Source organism: Balaenoptera musculus, chromosome 2, assembly GCF_009873245.2.
Source record: "Balaenoptera musculus isolate JJ_BM4_2016_0621 chromosome 2, mBalMus1.pri.v3, whole genome shotgun sequence".
Classification (NCBI taxonomy): domain Eukaryota; kingdom Metazoa; phylum Chordata; class Mammalia; order Artiodactyla; family Balaenopteridae; genus Balaenoptera; species Balaenoptera musculus.
In genome coordinates, this window is record NC_045786.1 from 70,314,461 (window position 1) to 70,339,681 (window position 25,221).

A 25,221-nucleotide genomic window follows, 5' to 3' on the forward strand; every position below is an offset into this window, starting at 1 on the left:
ATGTAATTGTGGGTTAAGGTTATTAGAACAGGTTTAATGGAGTGGGGGGGGGCAGGATGTAGGATCTGAATTTGTTCTGAAGGAAGTATAGGATTTGTTAGGTAGAGAGGAAGGGGTGGGCATTCTGGGGGGGCAGCAGCATGAGTAAAGGTGCAGAGTAGGAGTGAACACATCCCAGCTGAGTGATGCTAAGGATTGGTAGGGATGCCTGCCTGACCAAAGCAGAGGGCTGCTGAGGAGCATGGAGTGGTTAAGATTTGATGGGTTAGAGGGAACAGGTGGTTGTGAGCCTTGGGAAGCAGAGTGAGGAATTCTAAGCCTAGGGAGCTGTATTACTGAGGGTCCTGGCAGGAAATAAGTGAACTAGTTATAGAGATTTGGGTAGGGTTAAGGAAAGCAACAAGGGGTTGTGAAGTTCCCAAGGCCTAGCAGTGTCTGGAAGCCATTGGTACTTTTTAGCCATGGGACAAGAAGAGGATTACTGAAGCCTGATGAGAGTGGGAGCGGTGGAAACCAAGGACCTGTGGCCATAGGGGAAAGGGTTCCAGGTGGGGAAAGAGCCAGGGGAATAAGGACCCTGATTTCTTTTTCTTCTCATCCTCTGATTTCCTGCTAGTGCCTCTCATTGGCATGACCCAAATGGAAACTAGGGGAGTATGGACAGTGTAGTCCTCAAGGTCAGCCTTAAAGGGCACTAAACAGAGCATAGAGAGGTAGAGATTAAGTTTGTTTGGGAGACGGGAGTCAAATAGAGAATGCCTAGCCCAGGACCCATTTTAAATGATTGTAAATTTATAAGCAGAGGAATATTATACTGAAAATGCGCTTGTAGGAAGATTTGGTTTAGTGGATTTTGAGGGTTGTTTTAAGAAGACTCTCTCTTCAGGCAGAATTCCAACTTGTAACACAAAAGTCAGAATGCAATCTATTATCTGATTTATCCTTATAGACCCCATGGGCAATATAACTTTTTAAATTTCTCTTGTCAACTTCTTAGACCAGAATTAATTCATCTACTGCAGCGAGTTCCTGAGCCCCTGCAGCAAAAAAGGTAGGATGCCAGTGACTTAAAGGGGCAAAAGAGGGAGCAGTACAGAGCACCAGCATTGAAAAGCTTGCCTGGTTGTAGAGTACATGGGGCAGTGGTGATGAAGACAAGTACCCAAATAATAACAAATCAGGCAGAGTATGACAGATGTTACAATATGTGTAAACAAAAGTGTTATCAGAGTTTAGAGGAGGAAGTGATCAAATATGTATTGGTGAGTGTAGAGTGATTAAAACCTGAAAGGCTTCATGGAGGAAATGACCTTTGAGATAGGCCTTTGAAGGAGAAATACCGATTTTGACAGGTAAAGATTAGATAGGTGAGGGCCATCAGTTATAGGGACTAGCATGAACAAAGACACCGAGGTCAGAGTGTTTGGTTTGTTAAAATTAGGATGCATTTAGGGGGATTTTGGAAGATGAAATTGGAAGGCAAACTTGGCTCCCTCTGAATGGATTTAAACCCACAACAATGTCTTGTTTTCTGTTTCATAGGAAGTGGAGAGCCATTGACTTCTTTATGAATGGGTAATGAAATAATTGGTTAGAACTGAGCTTTCAGAAGATTAATCTAGCAGAAGTAGGTAGAATGCAGGGGAATGGGGAGACTCTTTGGGAGCCCGTTGCAGTTTCCCAGGGTAGGTTATAATGGTTGAAACAGGATGGAGCCAGTGGAAATGTTAAAAGAGGCTGGGGTGTAAAGGAAAGGCCTGAGTCAAAGACCGTTCTATGGTTTTGATTCAGGGTACTTGAGTGATGTATCAGAAGGAGCTGGTTTTATAAGAATGTAGGAGGGGAGGGTAGGAGAACATTAGGAGGTAGGGAAGCTGGAAGAGATTGAAGTTAATTTTGGACGTGGTGAATTGAGAGTAGGCAGCACTGACATGGTGATATCCATGAGGCTTTTGGAAACAAGACCAGTGTTCTGCAGGGGTGCTGTCCAGAGATGTGGATTTGGGAGGTATCTATGTAGTGATGGGTTGAGCTTTAGCAATGAAGATATACAGTTGATGTAAAAACAAAGGAAAATATTGAGAAGAAGAAAAGGAGGTCCCAGAACCTTTGGGCATTAAGTGGACAAGAGGAGGCAAGAGGTCTCCGAGTTATTGGGTTTTTTATTTGTTTTTGTTCAGCTTTAATGAAGTATAATTAACATACAACAAAATTTACCATTTCAAATGAGCAATTTGACAAATTTTGACCAATATGTGATCATGAAGCTACCACCACAATCATGATGTAGTCCATTTTCATCATCCCCAGAAAGTTCTGCTATACCTCTTTGCAGCAGTTAATCCACTCTACCTATTCCCTAGCCACTGGGAACCACTGATCTGCTTTCTGTCATTATAGTGTTGCTTCCTCTAGAATTGTATAGATATGGAAGCATAGTTGTATACTTTTTTGTGTCTGGCTTCTTTAATTTAGTGTAATTCTTTTGAGATTCATTTGCGTTGTTGCTTGTACCAGTAATTCATTCCTTTTTATTACTGAGTGGTATGCCATTGTATTAATATACTATAATTTGTCAGTCCATTCATCAGTTGATGGACATTTGAGATTCCAATTTTAAGCTATTATGAATAAAGCTGCTATGAACATTCACGTACAGGTTTTTATGTGGTCATGTGTTTTCCTTTTTCTGGATAAATACCTAAGGAGTGGAATTGCTGCATATATAGTAAATACAGTATATGTTTAGTTTTATAATAAACTGCCACTTTCCACTTTACATTCCCACTAGCAGTTTATGAGAGTTTTAGTTGCTCCACATCCTCACGAATACTTTGTATTGTCTGTTTCTTTGAATTTAGCCATTTTAGTGGGTTTGTAATAGTATTTCATTTGTAGTTTTAATTTGCATTTCTCTAATGACTAATGTCGTTGGGCATCATTTTATACGCTTGTTTGGCCATTTATATATCTTTGGTGAAATGTCTGTTCAAATATTTTGTCCATTTAAAAAAATTGTGTTTTCTTACTACTGAGTTGAAAGGGTTCTTCTTACATATTTTTGATACTAGTCCTTTGTTGGATATGTATTTTGCAAATAGTTTAAATTTGAGGCTTGCCTTTTCATTTCCTTAGCAGTGCTTTTTGAACAGCAGAAGTTTTTAATTTTGATGAAGTCTAATGTGTCAATTTTTTGAGTCCTATTTAAGAAGTCTTTGCTTAATCCAGGGTTGCTAAGATTTTTTCCTATGTTTTCTTCTAGAGATTTTTGTAGTTTTAGCTCTTACATTTAGGTCTGTGAGCCAATTTGAGTTGATTTTTGTATATGGTATGAAATTAGGGTTGAGGTTCATTTTTTTCCATGTGCATATTCAGTTGTTCCAGCACCCTTTGTTGAAGATTATCCTTTCCCCATTAAACTTTCTTGGCACCTTAGTTAAAAATCAATTGCCCATGTATCTGTGGGCGTATTTCTGGACTTTCAGTTCTGTTCTGCTTATCTTTATGCTAGTAGATGTCTTGATTACTGTAGCCTTATAATAAGCCTAAAAGTCAGATAATGGAAATTCTATGACTTTTTTTCTCTATCAAAATTATTTTGCTCTTCTCAGTCCTTTGCATTTCTGTCCTGCACATTTATGATGAGGACTATGAAAAGTATCTTGTTGTTGTAACCTGTTTCGGATCATTTAAGGATCTTGAGAGAGTGGCTAGGAGAAACAGATTTTATCTTAGCAATAAAGAAATAACTGAATTGGCAATTGATTCATTGAAATCTTTTGAGATTTTTATTTTTAGAAATTTAGTGATACAGAACATGTGAAACCATCATGATAGTGATAAGCAGCACGATTTAGTGGTTGAGGCTGGATGTCAGAATGCTCTGGTTTGAATCCTTACTCTATCAATTACTGGCAGTGTGACCTTGGGTAACTACTTAGCCTCACTGTGCCTCCATTTCCTTTCCTTGCAAATGGGAATAATAAGAGTACCTATTTCTTCTTAGAGTTGTTCTGAGATTATATAAGATAATACATTGAAAGGGTTTAGCACAGTGCCTGCTACATAGAACATGCTCATTGAATGTTAGAGGCTATTATTGTTCTGTTCACCTAGAGAATGTTAGAAAGCTTCAGAATTTGATAAATTCACTTGTAGGCACCATTAAGTCTACCTCTGTGCTCAAAACCGTCAGCTTCCCTCACTTATTTATGTTTTAGAAAGATAGGTAGTGCTATTTGGTTTCTTTTTCAGTCCTTTGGTAGTTTTTCGAACTCCACTTTTCATTGGTGACTTTAGTAGTTTGTGTATATAATTAAATTTGGATTTGTTCGTTGGACCATGAGTGGAAAAAAGAACAGTTGGCCTTTTTTTTTGAACAAAGTATTTTATTTAAAAAAATTTTTTATTACCTATTTTATACATATTAGTGTATATATGTCAATCCCACTCTCCCAATTCATCCCACACCCGCTACCCCTGCTTCCCCCCCTTGGTGTACCTACGTTTGTTCTCTACATCTGTGTCTCTATTTTTGCCTTGCAAACCAGTTCATCTGTACCATTTTTCTGGATTCCACATATATGTGTTAACATACAATATTTGTTTTACTCTTTCTGACTTACTTCACTCTGTATGACAGTCTCTAGGTCCATCCGTGACTCTACAAATAACCCAATTTTGTTCCTTTTTATGGCTGAGTAATATTCTATTGTATATATGTAGCACATCTTTATCCACTCGTCTGTTAATGGACACTTAGGTTGCTTCCATGGCCTGGCTATTGTAAATAGTGCTGCAGTGAACGTTAGGATGCATGTATCTTTTTGAATTATGGTTTTCTCAGGGTATATGCCCAGTAGTGGGATTGCTGGGTCATATAGTAATTCTATTTTTAGTTTTTTCAGGAACCTCTATACTGTTCTCCATAGTGGCTGTATCAATTACATTCCCACCAAAGGTGCAAGACAGTTCCATTTTCTCCACACCCTCTCCAGCATTTATTGTTTGCAGATTTTCTGCTCATGCCCATTCTAATCGGTGTGAGGTGATATCTCATTGTAGTTTTGATTTGCATTTCTCTAATAATTAGTGAGGTTGAGCAGCTTTTCATGTGCCTCTTGGCCATCTGTATGTCTTCTTTGGAGAAATGTGTATTTAGGTCTTATGCCCATTTTTTGATTGAGTTGTTTGGTTTTTTGGTATTGAGCTGCATGAGCTGTTTATATATTTTGGAGATTAATCCTTTGTCCGTTGATTCGTTTGCAAATATTTTCTCCCATTCTGAGGGTTGTCTTTTCATCTTGTTTATGGTTTCCTTTGCCATGCAAAAACTTTTAAGTTTCATTGGGTCCCATTTGTTTATTTTTGTTTTTATTTCCATTACTCTAGGAGGTGGGTCAAAAAAGATCTTGCTGTGATTTATGTCAAAGAGTGTTCTTCCTATGTTTTCCTCTAAGAGTTTTATAGTGTCAGGTCTTACATTTAGGTCTTTAATCCATTTTGAGTTGATTTTTGTGTATGGTGTTACGGAGTTTTATAATTTCATTCTTTTACATGCAGCTGTCCAGTTTTCCCAGCACCACTTATGGAAGAGACTATCTTTTCTCCAGTGTATATCCTTGCCTCCTTTGTCATAGATTAGTTGACCATAGGTGCATGGGTTTATCTCTGGGCTTTCTGTCCTCTTCCATTGATCTATATTTCTGTTTTTGTGCCAGTACCATATTGTCTTGATGACTGTAGCTTTGTAGTATAGTCTGAAGTCATGGAGTCTGATTCCTCCAGCTCCGTTTTTTTTTTTTCCTCAGGATGGCTTTGGCTGTTCGGAGTCTTTTGTGTCTGCATACAAATTTTAAGATTTTTTTGTTCTAGTTCCGTAAAAAATGCCATTGGTAATTTGATAGGGATTGCCTTGACTCTGTAGATTGCTTTGGGTAGTATAGTCATTTTCGCAATATTGATTCTTGCAATCCAAGAACATGGTATATTTCTCCATCTGTTTGTGTCATCTTTGATTTCTTTCATCAGTGCCTTATAGTTTTCTGAGTACAGGTCTTTTACCCCCTTAGGTAGGTTTATTCCTAGGTATTTTATTCTTTTTGTTGCAGTGGTGAATGGGATTGTTTCCTTAATTTCTCTTTCTAATCTTTCGTTGTTTGTGTATAGGAAAGCAAGAGATTTCTGTGCATTAATTTTGTATCCTGCAACTTTACCAAATTCACTGATTAGCTCTAGTAGTTTTCTGGTAGTATCTTTAGGATTTTCTGTGTATAGTATCATGTCATTTGCAAACAGTGACAGTTTTACTTCTTCTTTTCCAATTTGTATTCCTTTTATTTCTTTTTTTTCTCTGATTGCCGTGACTAGGACTTCCAAAACTATGTTGAATAATAGTGGCGAGAGTGGACACATCCTTGTCTTGTTCCTGATCTTAGAGGAAATGGTTTCAGTTTTTCACCACTGAGAATGATGTTTGCTGTGGGTTTGTCATATATGGCCTTTATTATGTTGAGGTAGGTTCCCTCTATGCCCACTTTCTGGAGACTTTTTATCATAAATGGGTGTTGAATTTTGTCAGAAGCTTATTCTGCATTTATTGAGATGATCATATGGTTTTTATTCTTCAGTTTGTTAATATGGTGTATCAAATTGATTGATTTGCATATATTTGCAAATATATTGGGATAAATCTCACTTGATCATGGTGTATAACCCTTTTAACGTGTTGTTAGATTCTGTTTGCTAGTGTTTTGTTGAGGATTTTTGCATCTATATTCATCAGTGATATTGGTCTGTAATTTTCTTTTTTTGTAGTATCTTTGTCTGGTTTTGGTATCAGGGTGATGGTGGCCTTGTAGAATGAATCTGGGAGTGTTCCTTCCTCTGCAATTTTTTGGAAGAGTTTGAGAAGGATGGGTGTTAGCTCTTCTCTAAATGTTTGATAGAATTCACCTGTGAAGCCATCTGGTCCTGGACTTTTGTTTGTTGGAAGATTTTTAATCACAGTTTCAATTTCATTACTTGTGATTGGTCTGTTCATATTTTCTATTTTTTCCTGGTTCAGTCTTGGAAGTTTATACCTTTCTAAGAATTTGTCTATTCTTCCAGGTTGTCCATTTTATTGGCATATAGTTGCTTGTAGTAGTCTCTTATGATGCTTTGTATTTCTTTGGTGTCCATTGTAAATTCTCCTTTTTCATTTCTGTTTATATTGATTTGAGTCCTCTCCCTCCTTTTTTCTTGATGAGTCTGGCTAAAGGTTTGTCACTTTTGTTTATCTTCTCAAAGAACCAGATTTTAGTTTTATTGATCTTTGCTGTTGTTTTCTTTGTTTTTGTTTCATTTATTTCTGCTCTGATCTTTATGATCTCTTTCCTTCTACTGACTTTGGGTTTTGTTTGTTCTTCTTTCTCTAGTTCCTTTAGGTGTAAGGTTAGATTGTTTATTTGAGGTTTTTTCTGTTTCTTGAGGTAGGATTGTATTGCTATAAACTTCCCTCTTAGAACTACTTTTGCTGCATCCCATAGGTTTTGGATTGTCATGTTTTTGTTGTCATTTTTCTCTAGGTATTTTTTGATTTCTTCTTTGATTTCTTCAGTGATCTCTTGGTTATTTAGTAGCATATTGTTTAGCCTCCATGTGTTTGTGGTTTTTACGGTTTTTTTCCTGTAATTTATTTCTAATCTCATAACGTTGTGGTCGGAAAAGACGCTTGATATGATTTCAATTTTCTTATATTTACTGAGGCTTGATTTGTGACCCAAGATGTGATCTATCCTGGAGAATGTTCCGTGTGCACTTCAGAAGAAATGTAATATGTTGTTTTCGAATGGAATGTCCTATAAATATCAATTAAATCTATCTGGTCTATTGTGTCATTTAAAGCTTGTGTTTCCTTATTAATTTTCTGTTTGGATGATCTGTCCATTGGCGTAAGTGAGGAGTTAAAATCCCCCACTCTTATTGTGTTACTGTCAATTTCCTCTTTTATAGCTGTTAGCAGTTGCCTTATGTATTGTGGTGCTCCTATGTTGGGTGCATATATATTTATAATTGTTATATCTTCTTCTTGGGTTGATCCCTTGATCATTATGTAGTGTCCTTCTTTGTCTCTTGTAACATTCTTTATTTTAAAGTCTATTTTATCTGATATGAGTATTGCTACTCCAGCTTTCTTCTGATTTCCATTTGTATGGAATATCTTTTTCCATCCCCTCACTTTCAGTCTGTATGTGTCCCTAGGTCTGAAGTGGGTCTCTTGTAGACAGCATATATATGGGTCTTGTTTTTGTATCCATTCAGCCAGTCTGTGTCTTTTGGTTGGAGTGTTTAATCCATTCACATTTAAGGTAATTATTGATATGTATGTTCTTATTGCCATTTTCTTAATTATTTTGGGTTTGTTTTTGGAGGTCCTTTTCTTCTCTTGTGTTTCCCACTTAGAGAAGTTCCTTTAGCATTTGTTGTAGAGCTGGTTTGGTGGTGCTGAATTGTCTTAGCTTTTGCTTGTTTGTAAAGCCTTTGATTTCTCCATCGTATCCGAATGAGATCCTTGCTGGGTAGAGTATTCTTGGTTGTAGGTTCTTCCCTTTTATCAGTTTAAATATATTGTGCCACTCCCTTATGGCTTGCAGAGTTTCTGCTGAGAAATCAGCTGTTAACCTTATGGGAGTTCCCTTGTATGTTGTCATTTTTCTTTTGTTGCTTTTAATAATTTTTCTTTGTTTTTAATTTTTGTCAGTTTGATTACTGTGTGTCTTGGTGTGTTTCTCCTTGGGTTTATCCTGCATGGTACTCTCTGTGCTTCCTGGACTTGGGTGGCTATCTCCTTTCCCATGTTAGGGAAGTTTTCCACTATAATCTCTTCAGATATTTTCTTGGGTCCTTTCTCTGTCTTTTCTCCTTCTAGGAACCCTATAATGCAAATGTTGGTGTGTTTAATGGTGTCCCAGAGGTCTCTTAGGCTGTCTTCGTTTCTTTTCATTCTTTTCTTTTTATTCTGTTCCACGGCAGTGATTTCCACCATTCTATCTTCCAGGTCACTTATCCGTTCTTCTGCCTCAGTTATTCTGCTATTGATTCCGTCTAGTGTATTTTTCATTTCAGTGATTGTATTGTTCATCTCTGTTTGTTTGTTCTTTAATTCTTCTAGGTCTTTGATAAACATTTCTTGCATCTTTTTAATCTTTGCCTTCATTCTTTTTCCGAGGTCCTGGATCATCTTCACTATCGTTATTCTGAATTCTTTTTCTGGAAGGTTGTGTATCTCCACTTCATTTAGTTGTTTTTCTGGGGTTTTATCTTGTTCCTTCATCTGGGACATAGCCTTTTCATTTTGTCTGTCTTTCTATGATTGTGGTTTTCATTCCGCAGGCTGCAGGATTGTAGTTCTTCTTGCTTCTGCTATCTGCCCTCTGGTGGATGAGGCTATCTAAGAGGCTTGTGCAAGGTTCTTGATGGGAGGAAGTGGTGTTGGGTAGAGCTGGGTGTTGCTCTGGTGGGCAGAGCTCAGTAAAACTTTAATCTGCTTGTCTGCTGAGGGGTGGGGTGAGTTCCCTCCCTGTTAGTTGTTTGGCCTGAGGCAACCCAGCACTGGAGTCTGCGGGCTCTTTGGTGGGGCTCATGGTGGTCTCTGGGAGGGCTCATGCCAATGATTACTTCTGAGAACTTCTGCTGCCAGTCTCCTTGTGCCTGCAGTGAGCCACAGCCGCCCCCGCCCACCTCTGCAGGAGACCCTCCAACACTAGCAGGTAGGTCTGGTTCAGTCTCCTATGGGGTCACTGCTCCTTCCTCCTGGGTCCTGGTGTGCACACTACTTTGTGTGTGCCCTCCAGGAGTGCAGTCTCTGGTTCCCCCAGTTCTGTTGAAGTCCTGCAATCAAATCCCGCTGGCCTTCAGAGTCTGATTCCCTGGGGATTCCTCCTCCTGTTGCTGGACCCCCCATGTTGGGAAGCCTGAAGTGGGGCTCAGAACCTTCATTCCAGTGGGTGGACTTCTGTGGTATAATTGTTCTCCTGTGGTATAATTGTTCTCCATTTATGAGTCACCTACCCAGCTGTTATGGGACTTGATTTTATCGTGATTGCGCCCCTCCTACCATCCATTGCAGCTTCTCCTTTGTCTTTGAATGTGGGGTATCTTTTTTGGTGAGTTCCAGTGTCTTCCTTTCGATGATTGTTCAGCAGTTAGTTGTGATTAACAATTGGCTTTTAGTGGTGTAAATCATCACTGTAAATTAAAACAAAACAAAACAAGACGACAGCAGTTTTTTTTTTTTCCTTCTGTGCCAGTGTTTAGCTGGTTCATCAGGATTGTGAATTGGTTGTTCTTGAATACAAGTAAAAACCCATTAGTTTGATTCAGTTTTGTCTATAGTTCTTTACTTGCTTAATAAGCATGTCTGCTTCCTGGTTTATTTGACTAGTTCTGATTATTGATGTAGTAAAACAATTTGTCAGCAAACTCAGCAAGTCCTTTCGTTTTCTAAGTGTACTTACTTTCTAAATAGGGATAATAACAAAAAAAGCTTTTTCCTTTTTAATCAGCTGTTTATTTTTGTGCAGCTAATAAACATTGATAATTTGTGTGGTTTAATGAGTTAGAGTGGGAAAATCAGTGTCAGTGTAATGAAGCCCTGGAGAAAGGAAGTACTTGGGGCAGGGGTGGGGAGAGCTGGATCACAGTGTGTGCACTTCATTTTCAGTTGCAGAACTTTGCAAATGGGCTGTCCCTCCTGCATTTCCGGAAATGCTCTTGATAAGTATCTTTATTGATGTCTTTCTTACGTGAATCTCTAAATTCATAAATTTAGAGCTTCATAAATTTATTTTTAGCTGTGCATGTGGCAGAGGGGTGGTGGGGAACAACAAGTTCAGTTTTATTTATTTATTTATTTATTTAGGCTGCGCCACGCGGCTTGTGGGATCTTAGTTCCTGGACCAGGGATCAAACCCAGGCCCTCAGCAGTGAAAGTGTGGAGTCCTAAACAGTGGACCACCAGGGAGTTCCTGACAAGTTCAGTTTTAAACATACTGAGTTTAAGATTCCTTCCTTTAAAATTCCTTTCAATTTAAGATTTAAGATCTGAATGGTTATATCATTTTAGCAGTGGATGTTCAGGTCTGGAGTTCAGGAGGGAGACATTTGGACTGAATCATTAGTATATGAGAGGTAGGTGAAAGCCTTGGGAGTAGCTGGAACTACTCCAGAAATGTATGTACGGTGAGAGGAGGAGACAGAAATGGATGGAAGACAGAATCCATGGTGTCTGTCCCCTGTGGTTCCACCCCACTTGGAATCAGTTCTTTTAAAGTGCTTCCATTATATCAGTTCAGAGTAAGATAATATCTGGGTTTAAATTAGATTCTTTGTAAATAATGAACCACAGACCCAGATTGCTTAGCTCAATTCAGCAAATGTTTCTTGAGATCCCTTTATGTGCTTTACCTTTATGTGCTAAACATTAGGAATATAAGCAAAATCGACACTGTCTTTGCCTTCATGGACCTTATAGACTAATATGAGAGGACACTAAGCAAATTATCACATAAATAGTACATAATTGCAAACTGTGCAGAATACTGTGAAGGTAAGGTACTGGGTGTTGTGTGAGCATTTTAAAAGAGGGACCTGATCTCATATGGGTACATTCAGGGATAGCTTCCCTTGGAAGTGACATTTAATTCAGTTAGCAATTATTGAGTACCTAATGTGTCCCTGATACTGGGCTGTTTAAATTGAGATTTTTGTGACTAGACGTTAACTGGGTGAAAGAGGGTGGGATGGAGAAGGCAGGCTCTAAGTAGAGGGAGCTGCATATGCAAAGGTCTTGCAATAGAAAGAAGCATGATACCTTCCAGGAATTGAACAGCTCTGGTGTGGCTAGAGAAGGGAGAGCAAAGGTGAGAGGTCAATTCAAATTGCTTCTGAAAAAATTTTAACTTTAAAAATAGACTTTATTGGGACTTCCCTGGTGGTCCAGTGGTTAAGACTCCATACTTCCACTCTAGGGGGCGTGAGTTCCATCCCTAGTCGGGGAACTAAATTCCTACATGCCACACAGCGTGGCCAAAAAATTAAAAAAAAATAAAAAAGAAGACTTTATTAACTTTTTACTATAGAAAAATATTAAACACATACATAAATAGAGAGAATATTTCCCAACGTTCATTTCAACTGTTATCAGTTCGTGGCCACTTTATTTCATTTCTACCCTCTGACTGTTTTCACTCATTAACACTTCTGACACCAGATGTGTGGATTTTTTCCTCACACTAACCAATCCTCTAACTCTCTAGACACTGCATGTCCTCCAATTTAACTCAATTCTGATACTAACTATCTGGAATTAGCACAGACCCCATAGATTAAGGGCTCAGTCCCACAGATCTGTCCCCGCTTCAGATGCCTGTTGCAAGTCCCAGGTTGCCAGCTGTACTTCTGATCAACTGGCTATAAATTGGGTGTTCCCAATACCTCCTCGTCAGGTTTGATAATTTGCTAGAATGGCTCACAAAACTCAAGAAAACACTTTACTTGCGTTTACTGACTTATAAAGGATACAACTCAGGAGCAACCAAATGGAAGAGATGATTAGGGCAAGGTATTTGTAGGGGGCAGGGGGTGGAGGTGGCTGGAGGGTGGTGTGAAGAGCTTCCATGCCTTCCTTGAGCATGTTGGAAGCTCTCCAAACTCTGTCATTCAAGGGTTTTTTATGGAGGTTTCATTAATTCAGCATCATTGATTAAAGCATTGGCCCATTGTTGATTTAACTCAATCTCCACCCCCTCTCCCCTCCTGGGAGGTGGGGGTTGGGGGCTGAAAGTTCCAACTCTAATGATGGCTTTGATTTCTGAGGACCTGCCCCGATCCTGAAACTATCTAGGGGCCCCCAGTCACCAGTCATCTAGTAAGTATGCAAAAGATACTTATCACTCCAGTGATTCCAAGGGTTTTAGGAGCTATGTGCCTGAACTGGACAAAGATCAAATATCTGTTTCCTATCATACTACATGCTCCGATCCACTTTCCTTGCCTCTTGTATTATTTTGAAGCAAATCTCAGATGACATATTCCAAAGGATTTTAAAGCAGGGGAGGGACACAATCAGGTTTGTTTTTTAAAGCACTACTCTGGCTAGGGAGGCAAGGGAGGATTAAGAGATTGTTTTGGTGGTCCAGATGAGAGATGATTGTAACTTAGATGAGGGTTGTGGCAGTGAAAATGGAGATATCTGGATAGATTTGAGAGCTTTTAAGGGGGTGATACACAAGTGCAAAAGTATGCATGCTAGGATATGTGAAAATTCCAAGATAAAAAAGGGTAAATCTTGCCTACAATAGGAGAAACAAACCAACCATGAAATAGCATGAATTAGCTGGTGTTGTGGGAAAAGGTAGGGCATTCTTAATGTTTTTCTTTGATGAGTTTTGTTCAACCCAACACACACTTTATTGGCTGTAGTACTGCATTACTAGTTATCCTTGATACATTCTGGTTTCCTAAACTGTGGATGGCCAATTCCTCCTGGAACCTCCTGCTTCTTTGTATTACTTGCATAGCTTTACTCTGAAGGTCTACTCCCAGACCAAGGATGACCAATTTCCTTGTTTTCTTAATTACGGTGAAGCAGACTTTTTACCTTTCTGAGCTATTGGTCTGGGCCTTGGTTTCACAGCATCCTTCCCCCCACCCACCTACCATGCAATGTGCCTTTTACTTTTTTCAAAAAAAAAAAAAAATTGTGTATTTGGTAAGATACATATAACATCATATTTACCATCTTAACCATTTTTAAGTGTACAGTTCAGTGGTATTAAATACATTCATGATGTACAGCTATCATTGTTGTCCATCTCCATAACTATTCTTATCTTGTAAAAACTGAAACTATTCTCATTAAGCAATAACTAATTATCCCCCTTCCTCCAAGCCCCTGGCAACCACCATTCTATTTTCTGTCTCTATGATTTTGGCTATATACTCTTAAGTACATCATATGAGTGGAATCATGTAGTATTTGTCATTTTGTGACTGGATTATTTCACTTAGCCTAACATCTTCAAGGTTCATTCATGTTGTAGTATGTGTCAGAATTTCCTTCCTTTTTAAGGCTGAATAATATCCCATTGTATGGTTAATACCATGTTTTATTTATCCATTCATCTGTCGATGGACACTTGGGTTGCTTCTGTCTTTTAGCTTTTGTGAATAATGATGCTATGAACATGTGTTTACAAGTATCTCTTAAGACCCTGCTTTCAATTCTTTTGGGTATAAACCCAGAAATGGAATTGCTGAATCATATGGTAATTTTATTTGTAATTTTTTGAGGAATGACATACTGTTTTCCACAGCCCCTGTACCATTTTACACTCCTGCCAACAGTGCACAAGGGTGCCAGTTTCCTCCACATCTTTGCCAACATTTTTTTTCTGGTTTTTTTTCTGGGTTTTTTTTTTTTTTTTTGGTAAGCTATCCTAATGGATGTGAGGGGTGGTATCTCATTGTAGTTTTGATTTGCCTTTCTCTAATGATTAGTGATGTTGACCTTCTTTTCATTTGCTTATTGTCCGTTTGTATATCTTCTTTGGAGGAATGTCTATTCAAGTCCTTTGCCCATTTTGAATTGGGTTGGTTTTTTTGTTTTGTTTTGTTTTTGCTTTTAAGAAGTTCTCTGTATATCTTGGCTGTTAATCCCTTATCAGATATATGATTTGCAGATATTTTCTTCTATTCTGTGGGTTGCCTTTTTACTCCATTACTCTGTCTTTTGATGCACAAAATTTAAAAATTTTCATGAAATCAACTTTGTCTATTTTTTTGTTGTTGTTGCCTGTGCTTCTGGTGTCATATCTAAGAAATCAGTGCTAAATCCAATGTCCTGAAGCTTTGCCCTATGTTTTCTTCTAAGAGTTTTCAGTCTTATATTAGGTCTTTGATCCATTTTGATTTAATTTTTATATATGGTGTGAGGAAAGGGTTCAATTTCATTCTTTTGCATGTGGATATTCAGTTTTCTGAGCACCATTTGTTGAAAAGACTGTCCTTTTCCCATTGAATGTCTTGGAGCCCTTGTCAAAAATCATTTGACCATGTATGTGAGGGTTTATTTCTGGGCTCCCTATTCCATTGTTCTATATGCCAGTACCACACTGTTTTGATTATTGTAGCTTTGTAGCAGTTTTTTAAAAAAAATTATTTATTTATTTATTTATTTTTGGCTGTGTTGGGTCTTCATTGCTGCGTGCGGGCTTTCTCTAGTTGCAGCGAGTGGGGGCTACTTTTTGTTGTGGTGCGCGGGCTTCTCACTGCAGTGGCTTCTTTTGTTGTGGAGCACAGGCTCTAGGCGCGCGGGCTTCAGTAGTTGTGGCTCGTGGGCTCTAGAGTGCAGGCTCAGTAGTTGCGTTGCACGGGCTTAGTTGCTCCGCGGCATGTGGGATCTTCCCAGAACAGGGATCGAACCTGTGTCCCCTGCATTGGCAGGTGGATTCCCAACCACTGCGCCACCAGGGAAGCCCTGTCTTTGGTTTTAATAGATGAGTTTTGCTGATAGTGATGAGTAGATATGCTTAGTCTTATTGCTGACCTTTTTTTCTGTTTTATCTTTAATACTTCTTTGCTTTCTTCATTTTCTGACCCTTTGTTATATGGTTTATGTTTCTTTGATTCATCTCTATCCTTGCATAATTTGGAAAAGTGTACGAATGTACCCAGATGGCTGGACAGCAGTAATTATCCAGGAAAGGAAATTGGGAAATTCCATTCATAGTAGCCACAAAATCAAAAATACTCAAGAAACAGTTTATCAAGAAAGGCATAGGACTTATATGAAGAAGATCTAAAATAAGATTGGATCAAAATAGAAAGGCATACTGTGTTCTTAGGTGGACAAATTATCATAAAAATATCTATTTTCTGAAAATTAATACATATATTTAATGAAGTTCAAATTAGAACATGCTACCTTGGGAGAGGTAGCATGTAATTGAATGAAATAATCTTAAAGGTTAGGGACTTGCCTTACCAGCCATCAGAATATTTATAAAGCCACTGTAATCAAGTCACTGTTGGCATATGAATGGACAAGTGGGCCAAAATAGAGAATTCAGAAATAGATCCTGGTAATGGAAAAAGAGTAAATTATTTTGTTGTTTAGGTCTTCTGTTTCCTTACATATTTTTGTCCTCTTGATCTGTCTTGTACTGGGAATGGTATATTAAAGCCTCCCATTATTTGTGTGTTTCTGTCTATGTTTCCTTGCACCCCCTGTATTTTTTTGCTTTATAAAAGCTGTTGCTGTGTTATTTATTTGATTGGTTTTAAAATGTCCAATGCCAGTCTAATTCTTTTACCTTTTTAAGTTATTTGATCTTTTTGCCTGGAGGTCTTGAGGGTTTTATCTAAATCCTTGAATTTACAAGGCCAATGTCTTAGAGTTGGTTGTTCTTGCTTAATTTCCCAGGTACCTTGTGAACCCTTATTGTATTGATTCAATTTTTTTTTTTCTATTTCTGGCAAGTTTTCTTGGCTGGTAGCTCTAAAATCAGCTCTTTGTTGCTTTTTTGTTTTACTTTTTCAGGTAATCCAGTAGTACAAATACTTGCCCTTCTTCACTTGTCTTCTCTTTCTACTACTTTCACTGATTAGTGTGTGTGTGTGTGTGTGTGATTTTAATTCTCATAGTTGTTTCCCTGCTCCAGCCTTTAATTGCCCTTTGCTAACTTTTTATTTGAGTCTACCCTTCCTTGGACAGTTTATAATTCATTCTTCATTTCTGAGAATTTTGTCTTTTTCTTCCATTTCTTTCTTGAGTTCAGTCAACTCTTTTCCTTTTTTTCCCCTTTCTTCCTTCCCTGTCTCTTCCCTTTTCAAAAACTTTAAAAACTTTATTCATTTAATTATTTATGTGGTCTTTTTCTGCTTTTAGTTTTTGAATTTCTGATTCAAGGTTTTTTTTATATCCTCAAATGTTTGTGTGTTTAATTTTGCTTGGATTGTTAACTTTTATTTTCTTATGCTTTCTTGTTATCAGGAAGATTTCCATCAGTTGATGTATGTGAACTTTACTGATTTTCTGCAGTAGTTCTCTGTGGACTATTTTCTTGTTCATTTTTATGGTATTGGGTTTTTTAAAAATAATATTCCTAATTTAATGGCACCCTCTTCTGTCTATATAGCGAAGTCCAAGTACTTCAAAGGATTTTTGTTGTTGTTGTTGCTTTGTTTCTTTTGCTTGAGAGAAGCTTTGTTATATCTCCAATTTTATGGTTTTCTTTTGTCTTGCAGAACCCTAAGCATTCCCCCCCTCCTTTTTTTCTTTTACCCTTTGCCACTCAGTTGCCAAAGAATGCTTCTCTCTTCTATTTCGTCTTTTTTCTCCTCTCTGCATTTCAAGGAATGCTCATATAAATCATACCTATCTTTTTAAATTATATCTGCTTCTTTAAATCATGCCTGACTCTTTAAATTAAATGTACTTTGAAATCTCTTCCTTGTAGTCTGTGCTCTGACCTGCCTGGACATTTGTTCAGTATTTAGATTTAGTGTGGATTTAATCTTTCTGGCAGTCATTCCAAATCACCTTTAGGCTCCTTCACTATCCTTCCTCTTCTCTCTTTTCTACAGATTTTCTTAGTCTGCTTCTGCTTGCACAAAACCTTGTGGCTCTTGGAGGTGAGAATGTGTGCACTGGGATTGATTATATTTCTTTTTTTATAGTTAACTTGCAGTTTTGTCATTCTATATCTTCAAATTATGCTGTGAGTGTGGTTTTATGTAGAATTTATTTTTCCTTACTGTTTGGGAAGAAATTTGGGGAGATAATTATGCAGCTGCCATTGTCCTCAGCTGTCTTGGAAGTCTTGGATCACTTAATAAATGGTGGTGGCATAATTAGCCATCCACCTGGAAACAATAAAATTGGAATCCAATTTTACACCATGCAGAACTTAATTAAAATTTCAGATGAATATAAAATTCATTTAAAGACTCATGTGTAAAAAAATCAAAAATACCTCAAGAAAATCTAGGTGAATACCTACCTATATAATCTAGAGTTCATGTGTAAGGGCATGGGGATGTTGGGGTCCTCTTTTAACCAAGAATGGAAAGCAGGAGCCATAAAGAAAGGATGTGTATGTATGCAAAAGATAGATTTAGAAGAAATATTTGCAGTGCTGAGGACAACGATGAAATACAAAAACTTTTTACAAATTGACAAGAAAAATAACCCAGTAGAAAAATATGTGACTAGAAGGACATGAATAAGCATTTCCCAGAAGAGTGCATCCAAATGACCAATATCCATGTGCTGTTCTGGTGTTAGTAATCAGGGAGATTCAAATTAGAATAACAACATATTCCTTTATAGCAATCAAACTAGCAAAAATAAAAAGAGCAGAATTACTTCTGGCTTGCAGGGATGGAGGTAAATAAGGTACTTTTATATCCTCTGCACAGTGTTTAGTAAATACTTAGCCGAATGAAGTGGGAGGAGGCTTGTGGTTTTATTTTCCCTCTCCCAAGTACATACTTTCCAAGTATCTAGTGAAGTTAAATTAAGCATAGTAATCATAAGCTTGAAAAGGGAAGAAGTGCCATTAGATTTTATATTTAGAATTTAACAGGGCATGTTTAGAAGTAGGAAACTCCTTTTAATTAGCCTGCAGTCTCTATCACTGGAGCTCTTTTTTTAAGAGCTACCTATATCATGAAAATAAAATGCCCTTCATTATGTGAGGATCTTTCTCTACCACCAACTGCTATGACTACCATTTTGGGGACTTGCTTGAAAAGCAGGAGTTAGTCCCAACTCCCCTGCAATATTTTATGATGAAAATTTTCAAACATACAGCAAAGTTGAAAGATTTAAAAATGAACAGGCATATATACTCACCACTGAGATTCTGCCATTAATATTTTATTATACTTGTTTTATCACATCTCTATCCATATGTATGTGTGTATGTATATGCATATATATATCTTTACACACACACACATCAATGCATCTTATTATTTGATGTATTTCAAAGTAAATTACAAATGTCAGTATACTTCCCCCTGAATATACTTCAATATATGTATGAACTGGAATTCAGTATTTATTTAGGTAAAATTTACATGCAGTGACATGTAAAAATCTTAAATGTATATTCACTGAGTTTTGACAAATGTATAAGGCTTGGTTATCCAGCATTACCATCACCTCAGGAAGTTCCCTCATGCCCTTCCCAGTCTATTCATGCCCTCACCTTCTAAAGGCAACTACTATTTAGCGTTAAGTCTTTCTGTGGAGATATGTTTTCTTCTGGGCGAATCTGTAGGAGAGGAATTGTTGGGTCATTGAGTAGGTATATATTTAGTTTTATAAGAAGCTACCAGATGTCTTTCTAAGGTGGCTGTTCAATTTTACATTTCCACAAATGGTTTGTGAGAGTTCTGGTTGCCCTGCATCCTTGCTTAACATTTGGTATTGTCAGCCTTACTAATTTTAATCCTTCTGGGTGTGTATTAGTATCTCTTTGTGTTTTTAATTGGCATTTTTCTGATGAATAATGATGTTGAGAACTTTTCTTGTGCTTATTGGCCATTCACATATCTTTGGTAAAGTTTTGTTTGCAACTTCTTTGACCATTTAAAAAATTAGGTTGTCTTTTTATTATTGAGTTGTAGGAGTTCTTAATGTATCTTGGATGATAGTCCTTTGCACGGTATATGTCCTGTGAATATTTTATCCCAGCAAACTTAGTTTTTAAGTACTTTTTGTCAACAAATACTTACTGAGCACTTACTGTGTGCCAGAATACAGCAGTAAACAAAATATACAAAAACATCCCTGCCCTTTTGGAGTCACTGCAGCTCCTCAGTACAGTCAGGGAGACCAGTAAGAAAGCTTCTTCAGTGATCCAAGAGATGATGGCTTAGACCATGGTTTCAGCAATGGAGGGGTGTGAGAACTGTTTGGATTCTGGCTATATTTTGAGAGTAAAGTTGACTAATTGAATTTGGAGTGTAAGAGAGGGAGGAGTCAATGATGACTCCCAAGGTTTTTAGCCAAAGGAAGTAGAAGGATACAGTTGCCATTTATTGAAATGAGGAGTTCTGCAGGAGGAACAGGTTTGGGTGGGTGTGGTGGAAATGTTGGATTAGGAATTCAATTTTGAATATAAGCTTGAGATGCCTATGAGGTGTCTATATATGGAGACGTCAAGTGGACAATTACATATATGAGTTTGGAATTCAGAGGAGAAGCCTGGAGATACAAATTTGGGGTCCATCATTATGTAGAACCCACTGTTAATACTGACAGTGGGACCAGAACCTGAAGAGAAAAGTTACACAAATCACTAATTTTTAAAATAAACTTTTTATTTTGGGATAATTTTAGACTCATGTAAAAGTTGCAAAGATAGTACAGAGTTCCCGTATGCCCCGCACCCGTTGCTCCCTAATATTAACGTCTTAAATAACCATGGTACATTTATTGAAGCTAAAATACTAACATTGGTACGTTACTGTTAACTAAAGTCCAGACTTTGTGTTTCACCAGTTTGAAATCACTAATTGTAATCTATGATGGAAGTTCAGAAACTTGACTCCTTTTTCTTTTCCTTTTATAGAACTAATGGCTGAAGAGTAAATCAAAATGGCAACTATGGTTCCACCAGTGAAACTGAAATGGCTTGAACACCTCAACAGCTCCTGGATTACAGAGGACAGTGAATCTATTGCTACAAGAGAGGGGGTTGCTGTTCTGTATTCTAAACTGGTCAGCAATAAGGAAGTAGTACCTTTGCCCCAACAAGTTTTGTGCCTCAAAGGACCACAGTTGCCAGACTTTGAACGTGAGTCTCTTTCAAGTGATGAACAGGACCACTATTTGGATGCCCTTCTTAGCAGTCAGCTAGCACTAGCGAAGATGGTATGTTCAGATTCCCCATTTGCTGGGGCACTTCGAAAAAGATTGCTTGTACTCCAGCGTGTCTTCTATGCACTTTCTAATAAATACCATGATAAAGGCAAAGTGAAACAGCAGCAGCATTCTCCGGAGAGCAGCTCTGGTTCGGCAGATGTCCATTCTGTTAGTGAACGTCCCCGGTCAAGCACTGATGCACTTATAGAAATGGGTGTTCGAACTGGTCTAAGTTTATTATTTGCACTTCTGAGACAAAGTTGGATGATGCCTGTGTCGGGACCTGGTCTCAGTCTTTGCAATGACGTTATTCATACTGCAATTGAAGTTGTGAGCTCTTTGCCACCATTATCTTTAGCAAATGAAAGCAAGATTCCACCTATGGGCTTGGATTGCTTATCACAAGTAACAACATTTCTTAAAGGAGTAACTATTCCCAATTCTGGAGCAGACACTTTAGGTCGTAGATTAGCTTCTGAGTTGCTGCTTGGTTTAGCAGCTCAGCGAGGTTCTTTGCGGTATCTCCTTGAATGGATAGAAATGGCCTTAGGGGCTTCAGCAGTTGTAAATTCCATGGAGAAAAGCAAACTACTATCAAGCCAGGAAGGGATGATCAGCTTTGACTGCTTTATGACTATATTAATGCAGATGAGACGTTCTTTGGTACGTATGATAAATCTCAACTTTAAAATTCTTATCTAACAATTTTGGGAAATGTCAACCCAGCTTTTAATGAATTGATGGTAATAGCAAATGATTTGAGAATTCTACTGGTGATTGTTAGGTTAGTTAAATATTGTATATACTTTGAGTAAAGAAACTTTTATACGTGTTGATGTGAATATGTAATTCAAGGACAGGCTAGTTGTATAGTGTTAAGACCACTGGATCAGGAGTTAGGATTGTAGTTTAAGTTTTATGGCTTCCTGTGTGAATTTGGGAAATTCCTCTAACTTCTCTGTGTTTTAGTAAACTCATATGTAAAATGAGGGGCCTTGGCTAGTAAGTGTGGAGATCTTTTGAAAAAAATCTCTAATTTCGTCCTTCTCAATTTTTATTAAACATTTACTCTGTACTAAGTATTATTCTAGGCCCTAAGGATACAGCAGAGAAAAACAGAGTTTCTTGGAGCTAACAACCTAGTAGGGGAAGCAGACAATAAATATAAATTTTAGGTAGTGTTAAGTTCTAAGAATTAAAATAAGGGAGGGAAAGGGAATACAAAATGATGGGTTCAAGCAGAGACTGGGGAGGGAAAAGGTATGGTATTTTAGTTAATGTGGTCAGGGGAGTCTCTGAATTGGGACATTTGAGCAGAGACCTGAATGGAGGGGAGTAATGAACTGATGTACTAGATCTGTAATGAATGTCTTGTTCATGAAGGAACTTAATTGCTTGACTATCATAAAGGAACTAACTTTAGATACCATATTAAAGAATAAACAGTAAAATATAGTGCAGTATGATCAATTTCAAGAATTTCTGAGATTGAAATTTAATGCTTTTGTGAAAACCAAGAATAAAAGTTTGAAATAAGAGATGAACCAGTTTGCAGGGCAGAAATAGAGACACAGATGTAGAGAACAAACGTATGGACACCAAGGGGGGAAAGTGGGGGGTTGGTGGTGGTTCGATGAACTGGGAGATTGGGATTGACATATGTATAAAATGGATAACTTATAAGAACCTACTGTATAAAAAAATAAATTAAATTAAATTAAAAATAAAACAAATTTGGAATATAAAGATTGAAACACTTATAAGTTGATTTAATTTCAATTGAGTTACATTGATCAGCGTTTTTGGTATCCTTTATTACCAAATATCAATTAACAAATTTATTAAATTTAAATAATTAAAAATGCCACTTGTAAATTATGTATGTATGTTTCACGACCCCCCCCCCCAAAAAAAAAGTGGATAGCTCTTGGATTGACAGGAATGTTTCATAAAAAACAATTATGTTAAATTCATTTTCAAACCAGGGCATTTAAATTTTCACCTGGCTTACATTTTGTACTTGTGAACTGAATGGTAAATATTGGGTCATTTTATTACAAATAATTTTATTGTAAGCAAGTACTTGGAGATTTTAGATCATGAGATCTATGAAAATTTGAATTCCTTAATGTTAAATAAAATTTAGACTAGAAAAGCATGTGGTGCTTTGTTCAGAATCTGGAATGTTGACAAGGGCCCTCCAAGAAGTAGAAATCTAGAGCCAGAGATGCAATGATCTAAGTAAGAAAGGTTTGAGGTAACAGCTATGAAAGGCAATTAGGCCTCTTGTGGTTTCTTATTCAATATTTAAACTTATTCACTTGCATATCTGTTTTTCTCATTTTATTTTCCAATTCTTAATACTTTCTGGTAACATTCTCTAAATTTATACCGTTTTCAAATATGCGATGCCATTTGATGACCTAAAATAGTGTATCTATTCATGGTCACATGTTAATATTTCTTTGAGGAGTATACTTAATTCTTCATTTTACAGTCTATTTATTTTGCATTGCCTTTGTTACAAAGAAAAGATGTTAATTATTATGCAGTTTACTTATATGATCGTACGCTTGCCCATGGTATGTTTCCTTTTAACCAAAATGCTAAATACCCTGAGTCAGAGACCCCTTCCCCACCTTACCCTCAAAGGCCTTATCCTGCAATATTGCTCCTTAGTGGGAAGAGGGTACCCCAAGGAACTAAATTACTTTTCTCAGTATCTGTTTAGCCCATTGTCTTTTAGCATGTTGGAAATTGGTTTGTATGCATATTTGGCTGTAAGTTTAAAGTGGCTCTATAACCTTGAGAAATCTTTACAGTAAATATATTTACTACCTATATAATGTGTTTTAATATTCACTTAATTAACCTATAGTAAACCATCCCATTCATTTTTTGGATTCTACTTACTGCTTCCCAGTACCTGGAATAAGGGAGGAAGAGCTCTAACCTTCATTGAGTGCCTACTACCTACCAGGTGCTTTTTATAAGCAGTGTCTTATTCAATTATCATGTTAATCTGTAAGGTAGATATTATTTATCCTTAAAGATGAAGAAACTGTGGCAATTATCCTAAATTTACACATCTATTTGGCAAAAAAACTGAAAGTATTATGTATACTCCTGATTAAGCACTGATGGGCCAGGCACTGTGTTAACGAATTCTTACAACCCATAGTCTGTCTGCAAAGCCCACATTTTTTCTGACAGCTATATGCAGCTTTTACCCTGTTTATGTTAAATTGACTTATTTTTTTTTCCCATGAAGGCCTACCTTAAAGTAGATATAAAATATAATAAACTTATTTTATTGCTGGATTTCCAGTTTTCTCTCCACTTGGCCTCTTTCATTTCTGGACAAAATGTCAAATACACCTAGGCAGAAGGGCCCTCCGTCTCCCTCCTTACCCTCCTAGGCTATACCCTACATTGTAACTTTCTGTTGGGATGAGGGTACCCCGGATAGCTTTCCTCAGAATTCTGGATATATTCTGGGGAAGAATCCCGTCCTGACCTGATCTTCCCTGTCTTAAGATTCTCTACTCATGAACAGCTGGGACAAAACGTATCCCCAAGCTAGAAGTTAGAGGGAGAGACGCATAACCATCAATTGAGTACCTGGTAGAAGGCCTAACAAAAATGAGTTCAATCCTTAAATTGTATTTACATGTGTGATTCTGAACCTCCTCTACCCATGCACATAGTAATTCTGTTTGAGTGCAAGCATGCAAGGTACTCATTAACTTACATTTAAATAAAGAGTAGGGAAATACTGTCACTGTACATCCCTGAATTCTAAAAAAATAAACACCAATAAAAACACCTTTGGCCTTTGATGCCACTAGGTGTTTACTGTGTGCCAGATACTGTTAGACTATGGGTTAAAATGATAAATGAGCTTTGTAGCGTGCATGCCGTTAGCCAGCTCACAGTTTAAGGAAAGAGAGGTGCACAGACATTTCATATTAATGATGCTGGGCTGTAGTAGAGGTCTGCACAGGGAGGTGGTGATGAGATAGAAGAGGAGGGCTAGAAGGGAAGGGGCAGAAAATGAAGGATGCCTAAGCTTAGTTGAAGAGTAAGAAGAGTTTGCTTGCAAACATGAGGTGTGTGAGTGAGGGAGCTGAAGAAGTTTTCAGGTGAGAGGATTGGTATTCTCAAAGTGACTGAGGTGTTTGAGAGCAGGCTCCTGGGTGCTGGGGCTGGAATGGGATGAGCTGAGGCTGCCAAGCTGGGCGGGGCCAGGTATCCCATATGCTATGGGGTTTTGAGCTTGATTCTGTAGGCAGTGGGGAGTCACT

At 37.6% G+C, this 25,221-nt stretch overlaps 1 protein-coding gene across 3 annotated transcripts in view; it reads left to right on the top strand.

Annotated features, from left to right (window-relative positions):
• Positions 1-25,221, top strand: part of HERC1 (HECT and RLD domain containing E3 ubiquitin protein ligase family member 1) — a 215,380-nt gene that overhangs the window by 27,042 nt on the left and 163,117 nt on the right. For all 3 annotated transcript variants that reach the window (XM_036841279.1, XM_036841282.1, XM_036841283.1), the window contains exon 2: positions 20,625-21,580. In XM_036841279.1, the coding sequence (XP_036697174.1) occupies positions 20,651-21,580 (930 nt within the window). In that variant the 5' untranslated portion in view covers positions 20,625-20,650. The remainder of the gene's footprint in view (positions 1-20,624; positions 21,581-25,221) is intronic.